Source organism: Sus scrofa, chromosome 13 (genome assembly GCF_054392235.1).
Source record: "Sus scrofa isolate SSC_HxYL_T2T_F1_AM1 chromosome 13, Sscrofa_HxYL_maternal_Yorkshire_Landrace_v2.0, whole genome shotgun sequence".
NCBI classification, from domain to species: domain Eukaryota; kingdom Metazoa; phylum Chordata; class Mammalia; order Artiodactyla; family Suidae; genus Sus; species Sus scrofa.
The window spans coordinates 89746610-89764669 of record NC_139395.1 but is presented as its reverse complement, the minus strand read 5'-3'; the positions used below and the strand labels follow the sequence as shown (position 1 = coordinate 89764669).

The window sequence follows — 18060 nt, the reverse complement described above, 5'->3', positions numbered from 1 at the left end:
GCTTGTGATCTGTGCCTGGAAAAGTAAATAATCCCAGGGAGCTAGAAAATTTCTGGTAACCAAGGCCATCTTAAAAGTTCTTCTTTCTCTTGTGCCCTTAGAGAGCTGCTGTTGTTAAAATGCAAATGAACTTCCTTTGATGTGCACTCTGCCAAGCTATCATGGCTAATGACCATAGATTCTGACAATAGGGATCCAGACAGGATGTGATCCTCCCTGCACTCAGTGACAGCTTGAGGGCACAGTGACAGCTTCTGAAACGAAGGGCTTTCAGGAAGCAGAGGGAGTACAGCTCAACAGTCAGGGAGACCTGGGTTCCAGTTCTGCTCTGCCACTCCCACCTGTATGACCTCAGCTCTGAGTGAGCCTTGGTTCCTTCATCCCTGATCAGCCCCTTCTGCCCCTTGGGCATCTCCCTGTCCCTCGTCCAGGCAAGGAATCTGCCCCTCTTCCTGGGTACCACAACCTCCTCAGACTGATTACTGCATGAGCTCAGTGTCCAGGCAGTTGTTTGCAAACTTGACTGTATATATGAGTTACATGAGGGCTTGTCTGGGTGATTCCCAGATTGATACCCCAGAACTTGTGGTTCTCTCTGTCTGGGCTGAGCTCAGGAAGCTGCAGGTTTAACAGTTCCCTCTATGACTCTGAAGCAAGTGGTCCATGGGTTACATATTAAGAATTATCCAACTACTGGCCAGTGGGAGAGACTGACAAGAATAAGGATCTTTCCAGTTTAGTAGAGAAACCATTAAATGAGGGGCCCCTAGGCCAACCTGAGAACTCAGAAAATGACTTGCAGAGAAGCTAGATCTTCATCCCTGAATAGGTTTTAACCTTGTGGAAGAGTACTAGAAAAGCAGGGAACAGCACTAGAAAAGACACAGAGGACTTCCCATTGTGGCTCAGTGGTAATGAACCCAACTAGCATCCATGAGGACACAGGTTCGATCCCTGGCCTCGCTCAGTGGGTTGATCCAGCATTGCGGTGAGCTGTGGTGGAGGTTGAAGGTGCAGCTCGGATCTGGTGTTGCGGTGGCTGTGGCGTAGGCTGGCAGCTGCAGCTCTAGTTCGACCCCTTGCTTGGGAACCTCCATATGCTGCAGGTGCAGCCCTAAAACAAACCAAAATAAACCAAAACAAAGAAATCCCAAAAAACAAAAACAGAAAAGGCACAGAAGCACAGTGACTTGTGTACATGGAATTCTCACCACAGTATTATTACTAAAGTGTAAAGGCAAGCTGGGCAAGAGAGGAGTGAAGTCAGGGGAAGCGGGGGCAGGCCCCTTGCAAGGCTGAAGTGTTTGGACTGTTTCTTAGGGGAGATATGGTCAGACTAATGTTTAGAAAGAGAACGCTAATGCTGTATGAAAGATTAATTATAAAGGGGAGAACCTGAGGGCAGAGAGACCAGTCAGGAAACTGTTAAGGTTATTCAGGTCAAAGAAGTTGGAGGACTGAGCTGGGGAAGTGCTGGCAGGATAGAGAGAAGCCGACAGATGGCAGAGTTTTATCAACTCAGTGATTCCTTTGCTGTGAGGGAGTGGATGAGAGAGCAGAGGAAGAGGGGGACCTCCAGAGGGCTTCCAGAGGCTTGGGCACCCAGGGATGTGGGGAAAATTGAAGTAAGCCTGGGGGGAGACAGTGGGCCCAGTGTGGGACATGCTATGTCTGGTGTGTCCAGTGTGTCCGTGTCCAGAAGACATGTCTAGTAAGCAGTTGAATACCTGGATCTGGATCCAGTTAAGATCTGTAAGATCTAGTAAGATCTGGATCTGGGTCTAGTAAGAGGACAAGGTCAAGATGGACATGTCTAGTAAGTGGTTGGTAACCTGGATCTGGGGCTTAGGACAGAGGCGACACCTGAGATGTAGGCTTGCCAGCAGTACATCCTTTTTGAAGCTGTGGCAGTAAATGAGGTAGCCTGACACAAAGCAGTAGGAAATGCCAACATTTTCGAGACAGAGAAGGGAAAAGAGGATCCCATAGGAGACAAGTAAGGAACAACAGCTAGGGAGGCAGGGAGAGCCAGGAATAAGTGGTATAACAAAAAGCAAAGGAAAGAAGAGTGTCAAGGAAAAGGATTACTCCACTGGGTCAAGTACATCCAGTTGAATCTGACCACTTGGAGATGAATGGCCATGGCGACCACAGCCAGAGCAGCCTCAGTGGGCAGAGGGCCAGGAGCCAGACTACCTTCACTGAGCAATGGGTGGGAGGAGAGGCAGTGGGGACAGTGGTTTGGGGCCCTTTTCCAAGAAGCATACTGAGTGAAGAGAGGTGAGAGATTGACAGAGAGCTGGAGAGCCACTTGGTAATAGGGAAGAGTTTTTTTTTTAAGGGAGCAAGGATTTTGAGAATGTTTTTTGGATGAAAAGAAAGAGTGAGCAGAGAATGAAGGGTTGAAGACAGAAAAAAGATCCTTGATGGCTGATGGCCAGAGCCAAGAGAACCTCAAGGAGAAGCTTGCTTTGACAGGGGAAAGCTCAGATGCTCAGAGCCCAGAGGGATGTGGAATTGTGGCTGGACATATGTAGACAACTTTGCAAATATCTTTGAATCCTGGCTCTGCCATTTCCAGCTATTGATGCTAGGCAAGTAATTTATCATCTCTTATACAGTTGATCCTTCAACACCATGGACTTGAACTGTACCACTTAGATTTGGATTGTTTTCAGTAGGAAATACTCCAGTGATACACCATTTGAAGTTGGTTGAATGGAGGAACCAAAGTGCATACAGAGGACTGACTATAAGTTATGCACAGATTTTCCACTGGGCAGAGGATCAGCGCTCCTAACCTTCATGTTGTTCAGGCATCAACTTTCCTCAGTTTTCTTAGCAGAAACACATGAAAACTAAAGAATGTAACTCACGGCATAACTTATCAGGGTTAAATTAATGCATATAAAGCACGTAGCATAATGTCTGGCAGCTGATAAGTACTCAGATGTTTAGTCATTGATACTGTGGTTATCACCTTTGTTATATTAGAGGGTAAAAGCAAGGGATTGAAGTGGTTTATACCTAATGTAAAGTAAGATTTGAGGCCATCTTCAGAGAGAGAGTTGCATTGAGGATGGAATGGGGGCAAAATAGAGGGGAGAGAGTTCCTTTCGTGGCTCAGAGGTAACAAACCCAACTAGTATCCATGAGGACATGGGTTCAATCCCTGCTCAGTGGATCAGGGATCTGGTGTTGCTCAGTGGATCAGGGATCTGGTGTTTCTGTGAGCTGTGGTGTAGGTTGCAGATGCCCAGCTTGGATCCTGCATTGCAGTGGCTGCAGTGTAGGCTGGCAGCTGTGGCTCCAAATCGACCCCTAGCCTGGGAACTTACATGTGCTGCAGGCGCAGCCCTAAAAAGACAGAAAAAAAAAAATAGAGAGGAGGATGTTATGAATTGTTGCTGATATGGATGGAGGCATGTGATCAAGGACAAGTCACATTTCTTTTCTTTTTTTTTTTACCCATAGACTTACAATTTCTGGTGCTCCTAAATTCCTTCTTTAAAGATCCAAACTTCCATCTGTAAAATTTCCCTTCAACCTAAAGCTTTTCTTGTAATGAGGGCTCACTGATGACAAATTTATCACAGCTTTTCCTTAACTGAAAGTGTTTTTAGTTTGCCTTCAGTGTTGAAGGAAACTTTCACTGGCTATAGAAATCTAGGCTGACATGACAGGTGATGGCAGTCATTGTTTCTTTTAGAACTTGAAAGATGTTGTTCCATTGTCTTCTGTCCTCAATTGTTTCTGAAGGGAAATTGACCATCATTCTTGTCATTGTTTCCTCGTATAAATTGTGTCTTGCTGTTTTTCTAGCTGCTGTTAAGGTTTTATCTTTATCTTTAGTTTTTGGCAGTTTGACTATGACTTGCATAGTAGGTATGGTTTTCTCTGTATCCTGTTTTAGGTTCACTTAACTGTGGGTTGATGTTTTTAATCAAATTGGGAAAAATATGTGGCTGTTTTTGTTTAATTTTTTGTTGATTCTGTTTTTAGTCTCTTTCTAAAACCCCACCTACACATATATCTGGTCACTTTCTGTTGTCCTAGAAGTTCTTGAGGGTCTGTGTATTTTTATTGCACCCTTTTTAAATCTGTGCTTCAGTCTGAGCATTTGTTTAGGTCTGTCTTTCAGTTTCTGCCCTTTCCTCTGAAGTGTCCTCGTTGTTCAAATCCAATGCATTCTTATTTCAGATGTTGTGTTTTTTCATGTGAAGATTTCTGGGTTTTGTTTTAGTCTCCATATACCTCTTGAAATGCACCCATCATACTCATCTTTTTCGTTATGTTTTTAATATACTTATAACAAAGTCCTTGTCTGCTAATCCAGCATCTGAATCATCTGGAGAATCTGTTTCTTTTGAGTTTTTTCCTTGATTATGGCTGGAATATCCTACATATTCATGTCTAATATTTTTTATTGTGTGGCAGACATTGTGAATAATAAGTTGTAGATATTCTTGGGTTCTGTTAGCCTTCCTCTGAAGAGATTTGAGTTATTTCAACAGGAAATTAAATTATGGGCAGCTTATCTTTTTTGTGTGTGGGGGTGACGGTTTACCTTCCATGCTTAAACTTTAAGATAGGTCTCTTTTGATTTCTCCCCTAGAACTCTTATGTAACCCTTAGTCCTGAGCTGATGTCCTTTCTTCTAGAGCTGGTCCTTCTAGGGTTCAGTGAAAAGCCTGAGGTGTTTACCAAGTTCATCTAACTTGGTAGGACTAGAAGGTTACTTCAGGGGAGAAATTGGTTAAATGTAAGATCTCACCTAGATCTCTTCCCTTTCTTTAGAGATTGTAAACTCACTGTTTTCTGCCCACTTTTGGTTCCTCTTCAGTGCTTACAATTGTTATTTCTTGTATTTGTCCAGAGTTTATAATAGTTATCCATAGGAGGGCTGGTTTGATACTGGCCTCTTAGCCATTATTGGAAGCAGAACTTAGATGTTTTCTGAGCAGAGATGGTGGCTCAGCCATATCCAAGGACAATGCCTGTGCTTTGACACCAGTCTCTACAGCTGTGGGAAGGTCTGTAGTGGTTCAGGAGCCTGGTTGGGTGGGGAGTGTGACTAGAACAGGACAGTGAAGGAACCAGGTGCTTCTCTGATAGAGAAGAAGTGTGAACGTGGGACTAAAGGTGTGAGAGAACTGGAGAGATAAGAAGTTGGCCTTAATTTCCTCATTACCACGGATTCAGTCAGGCTGTTGTGAAGGATAATGAGGTATATGTGTGTCCAGGAAATGGTGTTTATGATTATGGAAGCCACTGGGTCGAGCTTTACCAGGGCTTGATCCAAATGGCACAGTCCTTGGTCATGTCACCTGTGACTTCTCTGACCTCCTTGGAAGCACAGGTGAAGGGAAATGGGGTTATCATTGTTACGTTATCAATGAGAACATCAGTGCCCACGCTGCCTACCTTTGAGGAATCGTTTCTCTGTGATTCTTTGCTCTATTCATTAGGATGGAGTTAGGCTGTGTTAAAAGAAGCCCCAAATAAGAGTGGCTTAAGCGAAATAGAAGTTCAGTTCTCTGTCACGCAGCAGGCTGGGCGTAAGCAGTCTCAGGTCACTGAGGAGGCTCTACAGGGCCGGAACTCAGGTTTCCTCTGTCACTTAGCTTTTGCCCCTTTGCCTGAGACCTTTCAGTTTTGACCTTTCTGGGCTTTTCTCTAACAGGCAACCATTGGGATTGACTTCTTGTCAAAAACCATGTACTTGGAGGATCGTACGGTGAGTGCCTGACTGGAGACCCGGGAGGACTGGGAGGGCTCCTTGGGACCTATTGCCTGGGCCCGTCCTGGGTGCCACTGAGAGCCCTGCCTGTCCAGAGCTGCAGTGCTGGCATCACAGAGCCGGGACCTCCCCCAACCCCCACCCCCACCATGAGAACCTCACTGCCCCTGAGCCTCCTGCCCTCCCTGCAACAGGTGCGACTGCAGCTCTGGGACACAGCTGGCCAGGAGAGGTTCCGCAGCCTGATCCCCAGCTACATCCGGGACTCCACGGTGGCCGTGGTGGTGTACGACATCACAAGTGAGTGTGGGGCTGGGTGCCAGGACGGGGGCAGCTCACGAGGGCTCCGGGGCTCAGGTGCAGCACCAGGCAGGCTGCAGTGTGTGTGTGTGTGTGTGTGTGTGTGTGTGTCAAGGTCCCTGGGCCAACCTTGACCTTGCAGCCACAGTTTTGTCAGCGGCACCCCAGCTCCTCACGGGGCTCCCTGGGAGGGGAGGCCCAGTGGGTCCGGGAGGGCCGTGAGTGGGCTGTGCTTCTCACACACTGTGGCGCTGTTGGCCCAAGCTGCTCTTCTCAAGAGCAATGAACAGCCCTGAGGGGGATGGGGGTAAGGGGTGGGGCCCGGGGCTGAGCACCCCCGCCCAGGTAGGTGTAATGCACACCTGGCCAGCCCTTGGGCTGCAGCCACATCTGTGGTGGGAGGAGGCCAAGGCCTACCATCTCTGGCTGTGCTCGCCCCATCTCTCCACCCCTCTCCCTGACCGCAGGCTCCCTGCACACCTGAGAGCAGGTGGGCCCTGGGCCCTGGGAGGGCCTGCATTCCTGTGGCCTGGCTCAGGCTGCAAGGAGCCCAGGGTCCCGCAGCCTCCCCTTGGGTCTCCAGGCTCCTGAGGTTTGGGCATTGCCCTGTGCTCCTCCGTGAGGCCTGTCCCAGCTTCTGACTGAGGAGGGAGCTACCCTGAGACGCCTGGCCTCTCCTGGCTTTCGCCTGGCCCTGGGGCTGCCTTACTGCTTATTCGAAGGGCTCTTCAGAAACCCCTCTGAGCTCCTGTGGGTGGAGGCTGCTCTGAAGGGCATGCCTGCCCTCAGAGCTGCTGTGGTCACATACACACAGTGTCACATTGTTTCCAAACTCAGCTGAGTTCATGCACCCATTTCTCACTCTGCTCTGAGCCTCCAAAATCATGTCTGACCTTAGGTGGGCCCTAAAACCACTAGTCTATGTAGCAAATCATGACACAGTAGCCTTCCAAGCACTATGACCTCCTGTCCCCAGAGGGCAGCTCAGCAACGTGAAGGGCTTTCAGGGGCCCAGGGGCACAGCTCCACAAGCACTTAGGCATCTTCAGAAAGGCCCAGGCCTTGGTCTGGTCTCCTGCCCACCCCTCAGGCATCTGTGGGTACATGTGCCCCCCCGCCCCCTGCTTCCTCCTGCTCCTGGCACCTCACTGCCTTCCCCCCTCCCCCCTCCCTCCTGGCTGTCTCTTTTTGTTTGTTTTTTAGGGCCGCACCCACAGCATATGGAAGCTCCCAGGCTAGGGGTCAAATCGGGAGCTATAGGTGCTGGCCTACACCACAGCCACAGCCACGGCAACGGGGGATCCGAGCCACATCTTTGACCTACACCACCACTCACGGCAATGCTGGATCCTCAACCCACTGAACAAGGCCAGGGGTCGAACCCGTGTCCTCATGGATGCTAGTTGGGTTCGTAAACCACTGAGCCATGACGGGAACTCCTCTCATGCAGTTTTATCCCCGCTTTCCACCTCCAGATCTCAACTCCTTCCAACAGACCTCTAAGTGGATCGATGACGTCAGGACAGAGAGGGGCAGTGACGTCATCATCATGCTGGTGGGCAACAAGACGGACCTGGCCGACAAGAGGTAGGTGCAGGGGACTGGAGGCTGGGCTGCCCTCCATGCCTCTGCAACTCCTCCTGGAGGGGGAGTGCTGGGATGTGAGGGGGTGAACACCCTTTTTCTGTCCCATCCCTTTGCATCTGGGAAGGGACCCCTTGGGGCTTTGAAAGCACCCAGTAGAGGCTTGCCCACAGGTGTGTCATCCCTAAAGCCCCACTTTCCAGCCTGGCAGGGGCAGGGCTGGGTGGAGCCCTGTGTGCCTGGCTGGCCAGGCGGTGCATGGTCTGGGCCCAGCCACAGTGCGGCTGCAGACACGGCAGCCCTTGGCCTCCACCGGCCCTGCCCCTGGGAATGCCTGTGAAGGCCCTAGTCCCCAGGCATGAACACCCAGAGCTTCCTGGTGCATTGCTGTGTCTGGGTGTGCCACTCTCCCCGAAGAGGCTGCTGCACACTGCCCTCCAGGCCCAGGGCTGACCCCAGTGCCCTGTCCTGCACCTGTCCACTCATCTCACGGGTCAGATAAAGCAGGTCATGGATTGAGGGCTTCCTGAAATGTACAGTGACTGCGTAGGGAATCATCTGCATTAGAGGCTGCTTCCTTAGAATGCTGTCCTTGGAGTGAAGAAAGCGGAGCTCAAAGCCCAGCCACTTCGCGCTAGGTGACCTTGGGACCATCATCTCAATGTCAGTGCCCTTGTTTGGGCAGTGGGGCTGATGGTACCACCCAGAGAGGTATCCTGTGGCTGGCAGCACTTTATAAATGCAGTCTGACAGTGGTGACATAGGGAAAGGCAGGTAGGGGACGGCAGGCCACCTGCTTCAGGGCCTGCTCCTGAGCTGGACAGAACTAGTGGAGGAGAGGGGAGCTCGTGTCCTGCTGTGCCCTGTGCCCCTGCTTCTGAGGGAGCCCTGGGGTCCAGCCCTGGCCTCAGGCCTGACTAAAGTGTCCTCCTCATCTGAGGCTGCTTCCTCCACCCCCACCAGGGGCTACATCTCTACTGAGCTGGTTTCCCCCTTGTCTCCCCTGCAGGCAGATAACCATTGAGGAGGGGGAGCAGCGCGCCAAAGAACTGAGCGTCATGTTCATTGAGACCAGCGCCAAGACCGGCTACAACGTGAAGCAGGTGGGATGTGCTGCCTTGTCTGGGGGCCCGCGGGTGGCTTCCGGCACCGGTGGCCACGGCCCCGGTCCTGCCTTAACTGAGGGCTAGTGACTAGGTGGGGCAGCATCTTGCCTCCCAAGCTCTACCGCTTGGGAGGGGGAAGGAATGCACGCCCTCAGGGTGTCCAGGGATGTGGCATCAGCCGCACGTGGTAATCAGCCCTGCGGCCCCTGAGCTGCTGTGGGGGTTTTGGCCACCAACTCCAGGCGGCTGAGAGAAGCAGCATTTCCCTACCTCTAATCTCACTTGGGATGGGTGTGTAGGAAAGTCAGTCTGATCAGCGTTTTGGGGTCCGTGCATTGTGCTCAGCAAGTACTCAGGGCTGTGGTGGGCCAGGCAGGCTTGGAGAAAAGAGCCCACCCATGATGCATTTGGAGCTTGTGCAGGGGGAGGCCTGGGGAATCAGAATCAGAGGAGCCATAGAGGGGGTGGGCTTAGGGTTGTGCCTCAGAGCAGGAGCTTTGCCCAGGGTCCACGGACTCCCAAGGAGTCCAGGGATAGAATCACAAGTCAGTGGACTTGGACAGGAAAAAAACTGCACCTGTCTCTGCATTAATCTCCAACAGACCTCCAGCATCCCCTGCAGCCATGAGGGTGGGCAACACGACGCCACATTAGCAGCACCTATGGCTGCATCATGACAGAGGTTCCAGCTGATTTCTTGTCACCTTACAGGGTTGTGGGGCTCTTACAGGCATCCCACCTCAGTCAGTATCTCAGGGGCTGTCAGACCCCCTGCCTGTTCTTATTCCTTTGCATGTTCGTGAGGAAGCACAGGCACTGGTACATCACAAGTCTCTCTTCAAATATTTTTTCAACATTTATTTCAATATCAAATGGGTTCCTTTACATAAAACTTGGATCTAATTTATTTCACACACTTAAAGGGAGCCCATAGGCCCACCAGACTGCCCAGGGAGTCTTTGGTTCAGAAAAGGTGTGGAGCTGTTGTCTTCCAGGAAAAGAGGACTTGGGGAGGTGACAGGGAGAGAGGGCAGCCTGGGCCGGGGGACCGGCATGGGCACAGATGCAGCTGGAGAGGTGTCAAAGCCTGGCTGGGGGCCACTTCTGCCCTGCCACCCCCAGCAGTATCCAGGAACACTAGGCAGGCTGCCACTGCAGCGCTGGCTGGATGCAGTGAGGGCTTATCCCCTCTGGGCAGTGCCAGTGGGAGGTGGCAGAGGAGTGGGAAGGAACAGAATGGGAGCTTCCAGGACTCAGTGCCCCCCACCCCCACCCATACTGCAATGGGATGGCTCTTGAAGTAGTTCTGTTAACTCCCATCTCCTTCCCAACCTTCTTCAGTGTAAGGCTGGGGTGGCCGTGGTGTCCTTTCGAGGAGGAAGCTGTCTGTCCGTGAAGGCCTGCAGGAGACTCTGGGCTGCTGCCCTGAGCGGCCCTGATGGAAAGGCCTAGGGGTAGGGAATCAGAAGCCAGCAGTCTATAGCGCAGGTGGCTTTGCCCCAGGGGTCGGGGTCAGGGAGATGCTGATGCCCCCTTTCCAGAATGCTTTGGAAGCCAGGCGATGGTCTGAGCCGGAGTTGAATGTGGTCAGTTTAAACCCGGTGTGGATCAGAGGAGTCTCCGTGTGGTGCAGACTCCCGGACTGTGATCGTGATCCTATCTGCTCTCAGAGGCCCCAGGAGCTTTCTTCTAACTGGCAGCTTGGCCACTGTCCGAGGCTGTGCCCACTCTGACAGCCAGACCCGCAGAGTGGGGCCACGTGGGGGTGAGGCCAGGAAGGAAGGCTGGGGGAGTGACTGGGTCCTCTGCATGCCCTTCCATGTCTGCTGCTGAGCTCTGGAGCCCCGTCTGCAGCCCACCACAGGGTCCCAACACCACGCCGTGCCCACCATCAGCTTCCCCACTCGTGCCTACCCAGCTTTGGTCCTGTCACTCGTGAGGCTCTGGGGTGAGAGATCATGAACAAGACTCAGCCTGCCTTCAGAGGACTCACGCAGTGGAGGAGCCCAGAGCTCACCTTGTTCCTGCAGTTGGTGTCAGTGGGGAGATGGGAGAGCGTTCAGAATCTTCTGGAGCCTTGGCCTTCTGCCTTGTCCTTGCTGTCAGCCCCTAGGTTTCATGTCTGCCAGCATCCCACCTGACTCCCTGCCCACCTGCCCCAGCGTGCGTGCACACACACACACACACAAGGTTCTCCACTACACACCTACAGACTTAAACCCACAGAAACCCCACATGTGCACATACACACCACATATTCACCTCCCCCCCCACACGTACACAGATTCACACACACACAGCTGCCAGACATTCACATCCATAGCACACACATACTCCTCTTCACACATTGTACACATCACACACGCACACCTAAACAAGCCCACAATGTTACATTCACACTGCTGCGTCATTCCCTCTGAAGTCTCTCTCCACTGTGACTGTGTGGCCCTGGGTCCCAGCACTCAGCTGCCTCGATGCTGTGGACTCGCAGGATCCCCTGAGGAGATGGTCACTGTCTCAAGAGCAAGTCCTTTCTCCACACCTGGTCCCCAGGTGGGCAGTGGGACAGAAGCCCACCCAAGGGCTTGTCTCCCAGGGCCGAGATCATTTTCGGCACCGAAGTAGTTCCCTTGCGGTTGCTGTGACCCACGTGCAGCCCCTTGTGACCCCATGGCCCACCCACCTGGTGTGAAGAGCGCTGGGGGCGCAGAAGAGAGAAGGTAGGTGCAGCCCCTGCTGTCCAGGGTGCAGTGGGTGGCCCAGGAGAATAGAGCCCACGGCCAGGGTGAGAAGAGGCAGAGGCAGAGGGGGAGACCCCGGGAGCAGGAGCGGCAGGCTGGCGCTCACGCTGCCTCTCCCCCCCTCCAGCTCTTCCGACGTGTGGCCTCGGCTCTGCCCGGAATGGAGAATGTCCAGGAGAAAAGCAAAGAAGGGAGTATCCTTTTCCTTCGACAAGCGAGTGAAAGATGGGCTGGAGCAGCCCTTTTTCCACTGATTTTTCCACCTGGTAATAGAACAGTGGATGGACCTTCGCCTGGTCTCCAGCCTAGCCTTCCTGGCGGATGGCTGTGCTGTGGGCCCCCGTTGTACAGGGACAAGGCTGAACTCCGAGGTCTTTAAGGCCCTGCCCATCTGGAACCACCTAAGCTTCTAAAACAGTGTAGCGATGCCAGAGGGCTGTGTGTGGTGTGATGGGAGCAGGGGGTACTGAGAGGTAGTGACTGCCCTTCTTTCCAGTGAACACAGATTTATGGGGACAAGTACAATCTCCATGTCGACACTCAGACACGATTTCAGCACGGTCCAACCTCCTGTACCACTCCCCCAGCAGATCTCTTCCCAAGTCCTGCCTGCTTCCCCGCCAGCCCTGCACAGCACCCTACCCCCTACCCCCGGCTCTGGGGGCAGGGTCTGCACATCACTCATAGTGCACCCCAAACCTCAGGCCACACACAGAGCTGAGACTGAAGCTCAGAGAGGTGGTCTGATTTGCCCCGTGGCAGCCTTTTATTGTCTGTTTACTAGCTTATTTACACTCTGCCATGTTATAAAAAAGGTATTTATGTGTATACACATACATGCACACAAAACAAGATTAAATGTACATAAGAAAATTGGGGTGTAGGAAAAATAAGGAAAGTTAGGGACAAAGTCATACTCAGAATATATATGCCATGGCTGAGTGGCCAAAAACTGACAAGGAAGGAAAGTGGTAAGTGGTCTTTAGGAGAAGCATGGCTTTTCAAGAGGACTTAATGCAGAAGGAACCTCTCCCACCATCCTTACAAAGGGGCCACATAACCTCCCTAGGACGCAGGCAACAGGTCCCACAGCAGGGCTGCTTCTACCACCACCCCCTCCCAGCCCCATCACAGCCCCACTGGCAGGCCCCCAACCCCAACCTCCATTCCCCCCACCTCCACCCCCTGGAAAGGTGATTCTGACATGCCGAGAGCCTGGTCCTCAGTCATGGCCAGGCAGGGCCTGATGAGGATTCCAGCCTGGTGAGGGCAGAGGGAGCAGCCTGAGTGTGCGTTTTGCACCTGCTCTTCTGGTAGTTCTGCTGGGTGCTCCTCCAGCCGCCAGGCCCCAAGGTGCCCATGGAGAGGGCAGGGGGCTGGGCAGAGGCTCTCCCCCAGGGTTTTGGCTTCTCATCAGCAGCCTCAGGATGTAAGTGACACTCGGACTGGAGCTTGAGGAGTCAAGATTGCTGTGCCCACCCAGGCAAGGCTCACTTCGCCCTGTGATTGCCAGGTGGGATCCATGTCAGGCCCCTGGAGATGGTGGGGGGCAAAGAGGGGGGCTTTCCACCACCTCCTGTGCACTTTGGGGTGGAGATGATAGGTAACAAGGCCCGGCTGGGAGCCAGCGATGCATCACCAGTGGTCACCAGGCAGGTCTCTAAGAAAGGATGGATCTCATGTGTTTACAGGATGGTCCCACAGCACAGGACAAGCTTTGCTTTGGGTGGGTCAAGTGAGGGTGTGTTGGGAGGGTTGGGGAAGAGGAGGAAGGGTAGGGGCTCTTGACCCTGAATTTTTCCCACCCAGGCCAAGCAGAGCGAGCCCTTGCATGTTTGCGGAGGGACACAGGGGCTACGAAGGGAAACCGAGGGGTCACCAGTGCGGGAGCAAGGGCCCACCGTGGTGGGCGTGTCTCTGGGAGAGTCATCTTCCTTAGCCCCGCCCCCTGCAGTGATCGACATCAAGCTGGACAAACCCCAGGAGCCCCCGGCCAGCGAGGGCGGCTGCTCTTGCTAATGCAGCCTGACCACCGGCTTCCCTTGACACTATTCGCTTGTTGTGTTGCTTCCTATTGGTTAGCTTCCTAAGGGGGGTGGGAAACGAGCTTATCCAGATGGGAGGATTTTTCTTTTCTCTCTGTCTCTAGGAGTCGGGGAGGGGTGGGGAGGGAGGCTGGGCATCAGGGATCACGTCACTCTTAACAGCTGTTACTTAAACAACTATTTTTTGGTTTGGTTGTAATATATTGTACTTTATTAAGATTGCCAAAAACTGTTAAAATTTAAAAAAAATTTAAATCATGTGTATACAACTTTTTGCCAGATAAAAATGTTGTCATTTTTATTTGAAAGATGTGCTTTTTTGTTTTTGTATATTTGTAAACTTATAGAGAACCTTTTCCACACACCTCCTCCTTCCTGTCCTCTTTTAATGGTTCATCACCTCTGCCCTGCTCCCGCCCCCTGCCCAATAAATTAGAACAATTACCTGGGCAACTTAATTAGGCTCCAACTCCAGGCCTTCTGGCCCAGACCAAACAGGCTCCATCAACAGGCCCTACCTGATTAAACCAAACACCAATGGAATGGAACAGCCTCTGAAGAGGCAGCTCTGACTCTGTTCTTCTCTGGCCAGAGTGGGGCATCAGCCACAGCCCTGAGCTGACATTAAGGCCTTGTGGAAATCAGAGGGGCCGGCCCCGGGCCCACTGGAATTACTTCTGCCTCTTTGCCCTCCCTGAAAAGCCTTGGAGCAGGTGGAGGGCACTTGCCACAGACAACCTTCTGTTCTCTGTGGTCCGCTCAGTGGTCGGCAGAGCAAGAGGTCACTGGAAGGGAGGAAGGACGGGGTGCTGCTGGCAACTGTGGGCTGGAGCGATGTGCAGTTTTGAATATGTTTTAACCAACCAGTCTAGCGATCAGCACACATGTCTGGGTTGGAGCCAAAGGCAGGGTGAGAGCAAGCTCAGCGTGTGTAACCCTGAGGCCCTCCTCCTTGGATGCCAGGAAGCTGGGGCCTGTGTCCCACAGCATTGGTCCTTCTGTGACTGGGGAAGGGAGGGTTGTCTGCAGAACTGCCACCTGGAAGGTGCCTGTTCTCCGATGCTTCGTTGCTCACACTGTCGAGTGCTGTTCTGGAAAGGCTGACTTCTTGATGTGTGTTCGCCATTCTGGCGCATTGCAGTTGAAATCTTTGTGCACAGACCTTAGCAGATACGGTAGCAGCATTCTGGCTGCCTGAGGTAGGGCTGAGGTGGGGTGTCCAGAAGGCTGCCCAGAGAAAGCTGTCCTTGCCATTTTTGACTCATTTCTGAGAAGGGCTTCATCCTGAGGACCTACCTGTAAAATCTCTGAAGAAGATGCTCACTTTCACTAAGTGATGCAACCCACTTGGCCAGCCTTCCAAAGAGTCCCAGACTCACCAGCACAAAGGCTGTGGGTGGTGACTCTGGCCAAAACTGATAAATACCCTCCAAGCTGGCAATGACTCTTCCTCCAGGTTGCTGTTGGGCTTGTCGTCAATGAACTCAATGACCATCTCGGTGTGGTAGGAGGTAAATTCCTCCATAAAGCAGGGCTCCAACAAGGTTTTGCAGTGAATTTGAAACTTCTCAGAATCTAATCCAAAATGGCAGGCAGTAGGTGCAGCAGAACCTGGCAGAACTCATGGATATTTGTTCAGTGGGCCTGTCACACACTCAGCTAAGGAGACTCCCCGTCAGAGCTGATCTCAAGGGAGGAATTTATCTCCAGGTGAAGGAAAGAGGAAGCAGGATTTCCACTGAGCTGCTTTTCCCGAAGGCAAAGATCAATGTGCGAAGGTAATCCAGTGTCACGTGTTGAGTTTTTATATGTGTGTACATAACTATATATAGAGATAGACTTGTGTATACACCTTACACACACACATTCTCACGGAGATACATGTGCTCAATGTATATTCTTGTTTTTCCTGCTCTCAAGTTGGAACTTGCATTGTGATAAGTTTTGGAAATTCAAAAGTACTGCAATGTGTTGAAATAAGAAATACTTAATATTGTCCTGAAACTTGTGATTGTCTTGCCATCAATAAAATAATGCATAGATGTGTTAACTACAGGCAAAAGTAGCCCCTGGGAATACGCGCACCGTTTCTCTCTGTACTTATATGCATAGGTGTGCAGCCCAGGTGGGCCAGCACCCCCACCATGGCACACCCCCAAGTGGTGCTTGTTGGAAGAGTGCTTACTTACCTCGTGAGAATTCACAGGAGACCAGGTGACAGCACCCGGGCTGGCTGGCAGGGACAGCCATTGCTTGTGGCCTCTAGGACAGCCCCATTTGCAGGGTCTCAGTGAATGAATGGATGGCGGCTTTTTATTTCCTTGGTACTAAAGAGTACTTTCTTAAAACCTTCTTGTAAAAAAAGTAGAGATTCAGTCCCCTCCCGTGTACACACATATCCAAGGCACCATGAACTTGTTTTTCTAGCACATCCCTGAGGAACAGTAAGAGACACAGTAGATACAATAGCCCAGGCTCTCCCTGCCCCGTGGGCCCCTGAAGGTGAGGGCATTTGGCTCCCCTCAGTCTCCCATCCTCCCCCCCACTGTCCCCTGGGGCCCCTTTCCTCGGGCCTCATCTCCACCCCTCGTTCCTGGGTCTATCAGGGCAGCCAGACCTCGGCACAGAAGGGCATTGGTTCCTTGGCTCCTGTTTCAGGCTGGTGCCATCACTGTCCTCTTGCTTCTAGGCAGGATCTTGATGCAGAGTTAAGGTTCAATAACGAAATGATCAGGTTCCCTTGGAGAAAGTGTCAAGAAGTTCCTAAGCATCCCCGAGTGAGAGTATTCCACTGTCTTGAATCCAGGTGGGCTAGCATGAGGCAAAGGGGAGGAATCCTTTTGGGAAATGATCTCAGTTTAGCCAGTGGTTCAGACCCTCAGAGCAGCCCTGACCTGGGATTAGGGCAGGGTCATCTTCTGTAGTCCTCTTTTTTTCTTTGAGGAATCTCAAAGAAAAGCTGTCAGCGCAAAGCATCTGTTTTTTGGGCGTCTGAGAAGTGGGGCATACGATGGGAAAGCAGGAAGCGTATCCATCATTGCACGCACGAGTGAGAGTGAAAGTAGCCTCTTGAGTGCTAGAACTCCAGCTGTGTAGTCCAAGGTTAGCAAGCCTGTGTCAGAGGCTTCCCTGCCATCACTGTTACCACTCTCTTCCTGTCAGCATCCTCAAGTGATCTGGAATATCCCAGGCCCGAGGAGCAATGGCCAGGTCAGGTCCATTGTCTCAGGCAACAAAAACTAGGACTGAAGTGATGGTAACTAAGACACATCTTGGGTGCAATGTCTCTGACCTCGTGGTGGCCAGCCAGTGCTGGGAGCCCCTGCCCTCAAGGACTAGGTGTGACAATCGTGGCACCGCTGGCTTCGGTGTCCTGCAGGCAAAGCAGCCTCACTCCTTCACATGGTGGAGGGTGGCTGAGGATGTCAGGATGTGAGAACAGGCAGCAGAGGGCTGTGAGGCATCTGAGCTACACGAGGGGCGACTGAGCAGAAGTGTCTCTGCACCAACCAAGCAGGGTTGTGTGTGCATGAGTTTCCGAACTACCTCTCCCCCAAGAATGTGAGGCATCGTCCCCTGGGCTGCAGCAGAGTGGGGCGGAGGGCTCGTAAACCTTCCTAGGCCAAGGCAGGAAAACCAGGACCGAGAAGGGTGCCTTGCTGATTGTCACCCGCAGCCAGAAGCAGTCAGAACTAAGGTGTTTCCACTCTTCATCCCTCAACCGTGTGCAACAAACGTGACTGCACACTGGTACACAGGGGCTGTGGGCACGTGTGCTCCTCAGACCACCTCTAGTCTAGGTTGGACCTAAAAGTCTGTCCCATGCCTCTGAGTGAGGCAGGAAAGAACCCATGTGCATTTCAGGCTCCAGTGCAACAAACGGCCAGTTCCCAAGTCCACTCTGATTGGCAGATTGGGGTACCCTTTGGATTTTTGGTTTGAAATGAACTAGTCCAGTGTTTGAAAACCTTGGGCTCTCAAATGTGTAAACTCCCTGGACACCAGACCCCCGAGTGGTTGACACTCCCAGCAGGGTGTGGTTTCTCCTTGCAGTGGGGCTTGGATGTTTCCCTCTGGTGCAAGGCCTCCAGACACTGACGGCCAGCCTGTATCACGTGGTGTGTGTCACCTTCCCCCTCACCCATCCCCATTAAAGTGACTGGCCATGAGGAGCCCAGAGGGTGGCATTTTCATCTGTGCCTGGCTCAGCAGGCTTACATGGCCACATTGACTTGACATAAAACTGTGTAAAATGTGGAAGACTCAGCATGTTGATCAAACAATAAACTGTCCTAATTCTCAACACAAAGCCTCTTGTCTAATATTTTTAAGTGGTGCCATCATCTGGGGTGGGGTGTGAAAAAACAGACTTCTTCAAGTGCATGCTCACGAAGACCCTCCTCTCACATCTGGGTGGTGGGTTCCACACCCAAGGCCCTTTGCTTCTTCCTCCTGCTCAACCAGCTTAGGAGGGAGAAAGGCAGGACACACCAATAAGATGAAGTCTGGGCTCATGTGCATCCTCTCCAACCTGCCTCAAGGCT

The 18060-nt window shown here is 52.1% G+C and overlaps 1 protein-coding gene across 1 annotated transcript in view; it reads left to right on the top strand.

Annotated features, from left to right (window-relative positions):
* RAB6B (RAB6B, member RAS oncogene family) overlaps positions 1-17825 on the top strand; it is a 62814-nt gene extending 44989 nt beyond the window's left edge. The window contains exons 3-8 of the mRNA XM_003132428.6: positions 5684-5737; positions 5935-6040; positions 7516-7627; positions 8634-8727; positions 11599-11665; positions 13426-17825. Of these exons, the coding sequence (XP_003132476.1) occupies positions 5684-5737; positions 5935-6040; positions 7516-7627; positions 8634-8727; positions 11599-11665; positions 13426-13490 (498 nt within the window). The 3' untranslated portion in view covers positions 13491-17825. The remainder of the gene's footprint in view (positions 1-5683; positions 5738-5934; positions 6041-7515; positions 7628-8633; positions 8728-11598; positions 11666-13425) is intronic.
* Positions 17826-18060: the final 235 nt, after the last annotated feature.